The sequence below is a fragment of the Semicossyphus pulcher genome, unplaced genomic scaffold (genome assembly GCF_022749685.1).
Source record: "Semicossyphus pulcher isolate SPU_LCO1_2020_fin unplaced genomic scaffold, fSemPul1.0.p SCAF_20, whole genome shotgun sequence".
In the NCBI taxonomy this organism is placed as follows: domain Eukaryota; kingdom Metazoa; phylum Chordata; class Actinopteri; order Labriformes; family Labridae; genus Semicossyphus; species Semicossyphus pulcher.
The window spans coordinates 21304127-21313921 of NW_027211694.1; the positions used below are offsets into that span (position 1 = coordinate 21304127).

Sequence of the window (9795 nt, forward strand, 5' to 3'; positions counted from 1 at the left end):
ATTTCCCTTTTTTCTGGAGGACAGATTTGACCTGGAAACCGTCTTATAATAAAGATGAGACTTAATCTTCTAACGCCAGACATGATCTTACACATGCATAAAGCCACCACAGAGAAGAGTATAGAAACTAACTAAGCTAAGCAGAGCTAAACAGAACTTAATTGTTCTGCGTCAGACATAAGACATCTATGCTAAAGCTTTGTAACAGACTCTTTTTCAACAACATGCTGATATAAAGGCAGCACATTTTTTAAAGGTGATCTAATATTGTTGTTTAATCAGTAAATATGTTTTAAGCGGCCTTTACAGAACACAATTTTCCATAGATCTTCAGACATACCAAACCGACAACATAAGTGTCGTTAAAGGCAGACGGTTTCATCGCCTAATGTTGTCTGGGCCTTAAACACACGACAAACACGACAACCAACTGCGACATCCCATACACTAGGCGCTATTACACTGCCAGTTTAAGGCGTTATTATCCTCCTCGTCTTTAATGTCAAAGACCTGTCGTTCCACCTCTGAGCTGGCAATGAAGTTAGTAACAGAGTCGTAACAGAGGCGAAACCGTGTCAGTGTAAACGACCAGCCAGCAGGGCAGAACAGCGCTGTGTGAAGCATAAATGCTTAATTCCAGATAGCCATGTCGTCATTAAAATAGTGGTGTATAAAAATGTTGAATAAAAACATAGGAGCCTTCTGTGTGTGTCCTTTTGACTAGTCGTTCGCTTGCTTCCTCACTTCCATTTATCTTCTCGTGCACTGACTCCACCGCTGAATCAGAGCAATATCTCTTACTGACCTCTTGAACATACTCAATCTGATGAAAGCCTCAGACAAGGTGCTATCAGTGCGGGACACACTGCAAAGAAAATGTGCACCAGACGTTCACAGATTGCCCGATGATAGCCCAGAGCTGGCTGTCAGCCTGGTGTTTCAAGGCCTTATGTAGCCACACTTTGTTTTTTGTGGGAGTTTTAATGGCAGTAACAGTAAAGAAAGAAAAACAGGCAATAATAGCAGCTGTGACTTCCCTGCGTATAGCCTACAGTCTACAGCATGAAACAGTGACAGGAGCCAACCATCCTCACGCCACCATCTCTTCTAATCCTCACAACCCCCTATCTTTAAATCCAAAGTGGTCCGGACACGCTGGAATCACCCCTCTGGGATCTGAACGATTGCTCCCTTGGGCACCAGCAGGCCGACTGTGAGCAACACTGACTCAGCCTTTGTCCTGAAGAGGGGACGGAGACATTCTCCGAATTCCAGGGAAACCATCAAAGCACCAAGGACCAGGGTATCCCTAACACACACACACACACACACACACACAAAACAACTACCACCATGTTTAGATTTAGAAACAGGGAATGTGATTTTATCTGTATTTAATCTCTGGATGCGCACAATGACTACTTGAACTGTGTGTCTATAAATATGGGCTGCTCCAATCTCTGAAAATTTAAGACGCATGTTTATCACTTTGGTCGAAGCACAAGCTATCAAAAGGATATTAAAACATTTCCAGCCACCTTTTATAGTTTTGTTACCATTGTTTTGCAGTATAATTTACCTTTATGAGGAATTTTAGTCAGATAGTGAGCTCAAGTAGCTGCAGCTAAGCTCGTCGCCCTGGAAGCCTCGCCAAAGAGCATTAGAGAAACAATGATTTTTAATGTGAAACTGCTTTATTCAGTGTATGGAACAGTTTTAATCACCAGGTCTTTTTGTTACGGAGAAGAGGAGACCTCTATGGATAATTCGGCTCCCAGTAAAATCTTACCAGGAGTTTGATTTTAAGCCTGCCATGCCGTTAAACGTTTTATGGCTCTGTGCACAATAACACATCTGATAAAAAACAAATTGGACAGACAAAATGCAAGTCGACTTGGGGCTTCCCCTCTGACGATTTGAATAGTCGACTTTTAGGGGGTAGCCCAAATCTAAATCTGAATGAGGGGAAAAAAGCAAGCCCTTTGTTGCCCCTCGAGGTGCAGATCACATTTACTTAGCAACAGACACACGAAAAATGTGTGTGAGTATAAAGTTTATGACAGAAGAATAAGTGCCTGCCGACAGAAGTGGTCTACAGGCCCTGTGTGTGCAAAGAAGCATGTGTCTGTACCAGCATCCCTACCCCCAGCACACACACACATGCACACACAAACACACACTGTCCTCTGTATCTGTGTTGTAGGAATGAGGGAATGAGGGCAGTGTTGGGGCCCTGGGGCCAATCGTCTTCCTCATGAATAACAAGTATTCAGCACAGCAGACACAGTGCTGTAATACAGCCACACACACACAAGGACTATTACTACATCACAGCATTGATATGAGGGAGGTCTCTCCCCGGCCACAGGACCATGGCAGTTGTCTGTAACGGCTGCAGATATGTTTCCTGTTCTTTAGCATTAGCATTAGCACAATTATGAATTATAAACTCATGTTTTTGTTGTACTGCCTTACTAAAGCACATGTCTACCTGCCTTTATGAGCTGTTGAAATTCTCCCTGAACTTTTACCAGGGGGAAGTTTTGGTCTTAAAGTAAAATTATGCAAAACACTTTTGAAGCTATTGCTTATTAGTCAGGGACAAAACTACTGCTAACTTCATAGCAAAAAATACTAGCATCATGGCTAGCCACGAACGGGTCAATATGCGACAGCCAACAGGGGGTAAACGTTGCCATGGAAAGGCAGCAAACACACAGAGACAGCCACAAACATTCAGGCAGCCATCTGAATGGCTGAGCGGAGAGCAGCTCACGCCAACACACAGACACACAAGCGTCAGTGCACCACAGCCCTGACCCAGCGTCACTCTGTCCCCCTATGAAAGGCAGATTGTGACGGCTATTTCTGGAGGGCTGAAAGGCTGCAGCCCGGCGATGGAGCGACGGAGGAAGTGGCTGCCCACAGGCAGGCACTGCTGGCAGCATCACACACACTCCTCTCTCCTCCACTCACTTCATGCTGCTCTCAATCGGAGGTTTCTATTTCCCCTCTGAGCTTTATGAAGCAACATGCAGGCCGGCACTTGCAGTCTCAGTACTCAACGCACCTGTGAGCTCTGCATGAATTAGTCAAAGCTTTGTCACGACAACGGAAAGCCCTTCTTCAAACTACAGAAACAGTCTGCTTTTCAACAGCACGACCGAATCTATCCTACGACAGGACAGCTTGGTGACCTCTGGGTTTAACAGGGCTTGAGGGTGCGACCATAAATCTCGTAGTGCTGCTTAAAATGTTCAATGGTCGCATTGAAATGTGAGCAGATTGATGGTGAACTCATGCCCAGGGCTATGCTTCCTTAGAAAGTCATGTCATCCTAGCTTCTCTGGAGCTTTTGCAAGATGGCTAGACGAAGCAACATTAGGTTTGCCCATTATGGCTACTGAGGGCTCGGTAGCTGCAGTAGCAAACAACTAAGTTTTAGTGGTGCTGAGCTGCATTTCGAATTATGAATAAGCATCTTCCCTGCATGGCAGATATAACATAAAGACACCCTCCAGCGAAAATCAAGTGTAAACATCTCCATGTGGTGTTTCTCATGTGCATATCAGGGACAACATCAGCAGTCACCTCCACGGCTGGGCCTGTCTGCTTTTAAACTGCAGTGTACCAAGGACAGGCTGAACAACACGTTTTCAGATTGGCAGGTTTGAGACATCACAAACCGAGGGAGCCAATCCCGTTAATGGACGGTATGGATATCATTATGTGCAACCTATGGCAACCACTCAAACACGTCACGACTACTAAGTACTACATTTCAAGCTAGCTTCAGTTTCAACAAGCTGCCACTTAATATGGGACGCGTTTTGTTTTCGCGACGGAGGGGGCTTTTGGAAAGGTGCAAAGTGGGCGGGGACTCAGGAATTTTCAAAGAGGGAGAAGGAGGAGACACCTTGGGAGGATTTTTAACAAGATAACAAAAAGGTAATTTGCCGAAAAAACATACAGACACAATTCATTATTTCAAGCAGAGCATTTTACAGCTCTTAAAACATCGTTTTCATTGAGCTGGTCTTCAATTTATTAAATCTACCATTGTCTCTAAATGAGGCAGACAAGTAGCTAAACATCTAACACACTCAGCTGGAAAGAGGAGAAGAGAGGCCTTTGCTAACTGCTAAGCTGAAGTGCAGTAACTGTCGGATTAGCGAGGCAGATGCTAAACGGAGGAGAGAGTAAGAGTGCTTGATCAGAAGTAATACAAGTTTAAATTGATTAATTGATTGATTAAATTTTCTGTTATTTCTAAACAAAAATGTGAAACATTTTCTGATTTTTAAATGTGAGGATTAGCTGCTTGTTGTCATTTTGTATGTGGAAAATCTCTGGGTGTTCAACAGTTCGTTGGACAAAAGCAGGAGTGGGAAGCCGTAGCCTAACTTCAGGCTCTTGGAAATTGTGATGCACCCTTTTTTTTTTTACAGTTTATAGGCTAAACAATGACTCAGTTAACCTGGATATAAATAGCATAACCATTAGTTGCAGCCCTGATCATGATATAGTGTTTTCGGGGAATATTACACAAGCGTTCCTGCCTAAAATTACCAGAGGCGACTGTCTGCATTAAAATATCACAGTGCCATGAATCAATACAGCAGATTGTTTTTGAAATTGCCAACAGCTGACTCATACATTCAGAAATATTACAGGAGGAACTACCACCCTTTACCAAAGCTGTCGATGGTTGATAGATTTCACGCTGCATATCTTCACATTACTCAACCCTCGTACATCTCACACATCTCACACATCCAGGAGCTGAAATCTGAGGTGTGACTCTATCAAGGCTCGGGTTGGTTGTAATTGCTTTCTTTTATTTGCCAAGGTATCATAGCAAATCATACACATTGTTAGCAAGCCACTATTCTATAATAATGACAACACTCCCTGACAATATCAGAACAAACACCCTGAGATTTGTAGACACGACAGCCCGCGTGCATGCTCCGTCTACCCTGTGTGCACCTCTTTTGTGTCCTCACCGGCCTCTAATGTTGTGAATGGTCCTAACTTGACTGCGGGCTGCAGGGGTGTGTGTGGTTGTCACTCCAGCATGAAAAAAAACAATCCTGCATTCTGTTTCGGGCGGTTGTAGCAATGACCAGCCAGCACCCTCAAACTGCACCGCCAGAGGCTCACAGATGGAGCCACAATAGAGCCTGTATGCTAGCATCTGTTTGTGTGAATGCATGTGTGTGTGTCTGCTCTGTCTTCAATGAGGCCGCCTCACACATTCACACACACACACACGCCCCTTTCTTGGTTTTTAAACATGCACAGGGAGACAATCTGGATTCTCGTTCTAAACATAAGTCTCCCTCGGGTCCTCTACCCAGCTTCCTGTTTGGGCCTCGCACTGCGGATCCATTTAGCTGCTGGGTCCTCGCCGCGGCGGAGGAACCGCTGTCAAAACACAGTGACATGCTGTGGAGTTTCTCAAGAGACCCTCGAAAAGAGGACCACACCCCAGTAGCCACTATGGTCTCTTCCCAACCCACAAGCAGCCATCTTGGCTCTAAGTTAGATCCACTGATAGTATAACTCAGCATCTAGGTTGAGCACAATGGGAGCAACCCGACACCTTAGAGACAAACTGAAGGAGTGAATGCCCTCCGGTTAGACAAGGCAAATTGTGACTGGGTTTTACAAAAAAATGAACCAGGAACGATTCATCTAAAAGCACAGAGACATTTCTGCCTGCAGGAGGTTCTGTTTGTAAACACCCACCAGGTTTCTGCTGGTGACGGAAGATGAGCAATGATGATGTCAGCCCTGAAAACCTGTCAGTGCCCACGCTTGCAAAACATTCCTCTGACTGAGTGACAAACAGCAACCACTCACCCACACTCACACACACACGCACACACAGGATGCATGAAATATTTAGACACAAGAGGAAACTCTACTGTGCTGCGAAATTCCTGGTGTTCCTACAATCGAGGAGCACCGTTCATTCTTTGTTTCTAGTGTTTTCCTTACAGTGATTTAACAGCATAGAGGCTGGAAATGTTTCAATAAAACCACATTTTTTTGCATACACATGCACGAAACTTTGTAAATCTGGGACATCAGAAATTAAACCCCGGCCCCTGACATCTGTTTAAGACATTATTGATTGGTGAGCATTTCACAAGGAATATCCACAAATTAAATATTAAAGCAAGGGTAGGAAATATATTTTGGCGAAAGTTCTGCTCACATCCTGACAGCAATCACTAAATTGAATGCTCATAAAAAGGGAAAATAGCTGGTGTCACCTCCCAAGAAATGTGACAACACAAACTGCAACAGATGTAAGCTACTTTTCACCGGATACACTGTGCTGGATGCTAGCTTGAAGCTAGCTGCTACAGCCTGAAATTGAATCATAACTACCAGTTTTAATATTGATAGGCATATTGTGGGAGTATATTGTCGGTGTTTTAGTAAAGGTAACTGTTGTTTAACCTTCACATGCTCCCACTTCAACATGATCTTCTCAGTCCGCACTGCTTGAAGTACAGTCAGAAAAAGCTCAACACATGCACATACACAATACATGGCTGAGGGGCCGTGCCGCAAACTAGGGTTTTCGCAGTGCACTTGCCAAATGACACCGACACACCAATGCACAAGAATAAATGCTCACAACGACGTACGAGACATACTTAGGCAACTGCTTGGTTTCAATGCACATGCTGCAAGTGAGGCAGAGCATGTTCATGTGTTTGGGGTTAGAGATTTTAACATTTCTCTGGTTGGATACACACAAATCTAGCTTACTCTTGCTCATAAGTTTGCCAACACCAGCTTTAAATGCTCTCCATCTCTCTTTAAAGCTTGGCAAAGATGTTTGAGAACAGACAAAACAAGAAGAGCATCAGAGACTTTGCAGAAGCATATTGATCTAACTGCAGTCGATTTACTGAGGAAGTTACTGATGGCTGTCAGATCTAATAAAGATGGTGATGATGATGATTATAATAATAACTCCAATGCAGCTAGTGGAGATGTTTAACACAACAACATGCCTCCACCTAGAAACTTTAGTAAAGTAACAGTAAACAGTGAGGCAACAGCAGAGGGGCAACGCCAACAATCATCATCACCCTTAAGTGTTTGGTTTTACAAGCATGGGAGCCTTGATCCATTAAAGCCATTGTGGCTTTAATGTCTGGTTCCCAGATGCTTTTTACAGGCTTGCTCTGCTCTGCATTGCATTCAGGCAGGAAGGAGTGTTTCTGCAGCGTTTGCAGTGTCCACGTTATAACATCCTGTATTCACCGCCCCTCTGCTCTGAAAGAAGAAAATACAAGATGCAATAAGTGCAATCAGAAAAGTGATGCAAGTCATTGAGTTAAAAGCCAGTTTTCTTCTTGCTTTAGCTGCAGAGGCATCGTGATGTTACAATTTGCCTCCTCTGAATAAATCATAGGTAAAAATCCACTCTGAATAAAACACTACCACGTTACAAGCTGCATGCCTCCATCGGATATGCGGGTTGAATATTTCATGATTAAACGGGCCATTATACTGCACAGATCTAGGCCAAGGCTCAGGCCGAAGGGAGGGGGGCTCAGATAACGGTCCAAACCCCGTCCCAGCAACACAAGGGGAACAGAGCTCCGGTCCGAGGGGGCTCAGGGAGGGGCGAAGCAATCTGGGTTAATCCACACAAAACACAGACATGGAAAACAATCAGCAATCCCAGCATCGATATCCAGTTTAAAAGCCCAGCTTAAAAGCGGAAATCAGCACCGTGGTCAGACTGTCCCAAGTGAACTGCTCGGGACCCTGCAGCCACAACACTGACAACCCTCTGTCCATCTAACTGAGTGTGAAAAATGCAACATTTTAATGGCAGAGGTTGCACTTTCAACATTTGTTTGCGAGAGGCAACTAAGGAGGATGCAGCTGAAATTGTGAAACGGCTGAATAAATCCGTCTTAGGTCACAACCGACCAAGCAGCCAGCCCCCCTCAGAGCTAGCCCGGCTAACGTTAGCATTTAGCAGATAAAGTTAGCCCAAGTTTGCTGTCAACAGAGTGACATAGTTTGTTTTGCTACTGCTAAAACATGACCGGAAGTTAGGCATTGTAATAGAGATGGGCGTTCAGTGTGTTAACACCACCAGCAATACGCGACACCAGATGACAAGCTAGCATTAAGTACACTAATCCCGTGAGGCCTGTGCATCCTCGGCCCAGAGTTGACGGCTAAGTCCCAGCTGACAGCGCCTATCTTGGGTCAGCTGTGAATGGCGGCCCGGCCCGTCCCCGCCTCCCTACCCGCCTCCAGCCGTTAGAGCTAGCATTGCAGGCAAACTCAAGCACCTACCTCGCTTGTCGAGGTCGTAAGTGACCACCAAAAAGTAGTCGGCGAGCCTGGCCATCTTGGGAGCTCACGGCGACAAGCCTTTCTCGTTAAATCCTCTTCTGTTTTTGTCGTCAATACTCCATTTACGTCCTACCGGCGATAGACACATCACGGGCGACGGTAGCATCCTTCCAGCTGCACCCCGCCGCCATACTGTCAGTCTTTCCTTGCCCTGACAGCGGAGAGCCGCGAGTCTGCGCAATGAGGGACTTCAGGGAGGGGCTGCTCGGCAGGAATGTCCCATGTGAGGAGCCAAACCAGCTCAGGGGCCAAAAGTCTGACCAAAACCTATAATAAACCCAACAGAACCGTCGCTTGACACGAATAAAAGGTGGTGATGACTGAAGGAACCCTAAACTTAAGAAGGCCCACAAATAAATGCATCCAAGAGCAATATTATTTCAGTGGGGTGCCAGGCCATATAGAACATAGCTTAGCTTGGAGAAGATACTGTTTATCACAAAAAAAGGAATCTATTATGATAATTGCTTATCAAAAGGCCAGGCTTCTTAATGCAATGTAACCACTAAGTTAACAAATGAAAATTTAAAGGGCTGTTTGGCCCTTAATTTGGAGTATGTGGGTTACAAAATTAACCCATGCTCAACTACATTTACTGAATTTGGCACTTTGTTGAGGTGTACTTGAAAGTTTTCTTACTGTGGCACATGCAGGGAGTGGCAGGAATGTCCACCATTGGGACCATTGCAAGTCTGACCTTGAAGGGAGTCCTGAACCCACAGTTTATCCTGGTTGTTTATTCAGTGGGTGAAGTCATGTACGATTGTTTGGCCTGTAGAACATTTGTCATTTTGTAGCTTGAAGGTTTGTTTTAGCATGCAGTCTTTATTTGCTTTATTGTGGATGGTATATTTTATCTTTGCCAAGGTTTGCATCAAGTTTCCTCTCTCAGTTAACTTAGAGCCGTATTATGCCTGGGACATCAGAGGAGGCAGACTAGCAACATTAAGGATACACATTCAAATTCAAACTCATGAACCCCTTACCAAACATTCCCATGGGTCTTATCTCAAGTACAACGTACAAGCAGGATTCTTCTAAACGAAATAACTATAGAAATGTGTATATCATGTGTCTACATGTGTTTAGTTTTCTATCTTACACCCAAGCATAACATGGCCAACCCAGTTCTTCCTAGCAACACGTATTTCCATAGATAAAATCTCTATTAAAGATGAATCGACAGTTGAAAAGAAAGAGTGCATGGTGGCTTCCACCTAACCGCCAACATATTTCCAGCAGCAGTGCATACTGGTATTTGCTGAGTTTTTCCCCCAGCTACTTTTAACTGATGCACTCGCCCACATGAAGTAAAGAGTGTAGGTTAATTAGCTTGTTAACTTTATTTTTCTTTATTAATAACTTTGTTCAGTTTGTTATGTGTGTTTCTACAGA

General features: G+C 44.4%; 1 protein-coding gene across 3 annotated transcripts in view; it reads right to left on the reverse strand.

Annotated features, from left to right (window-relative positions):
* sbf1 (SET binding factor 1) overlaps window positions 1-8527 on the reverse strand; it is a 74807-nt gene extending 66280 nt beyond the window's left edge. For all 3 annotated transcript variants that reach the window (XM_069670932.1, XM_069670933.1, XM_069670931.1), the window contains exon 1: window positions 8341-8527. In XM_069670932.1, the coding sequence (XP_069527033.1) occupies window positions 8341-8395 (55 nt within the window). In that variant the 5' untranslated portion in view covers window positions 8396-8527. The remainder of the gene's footprint in view (window positions 1-8340) is intronic.
* Between the last annotated feature and the right edge of the window lie 1268 nt (window positions 8528-9795).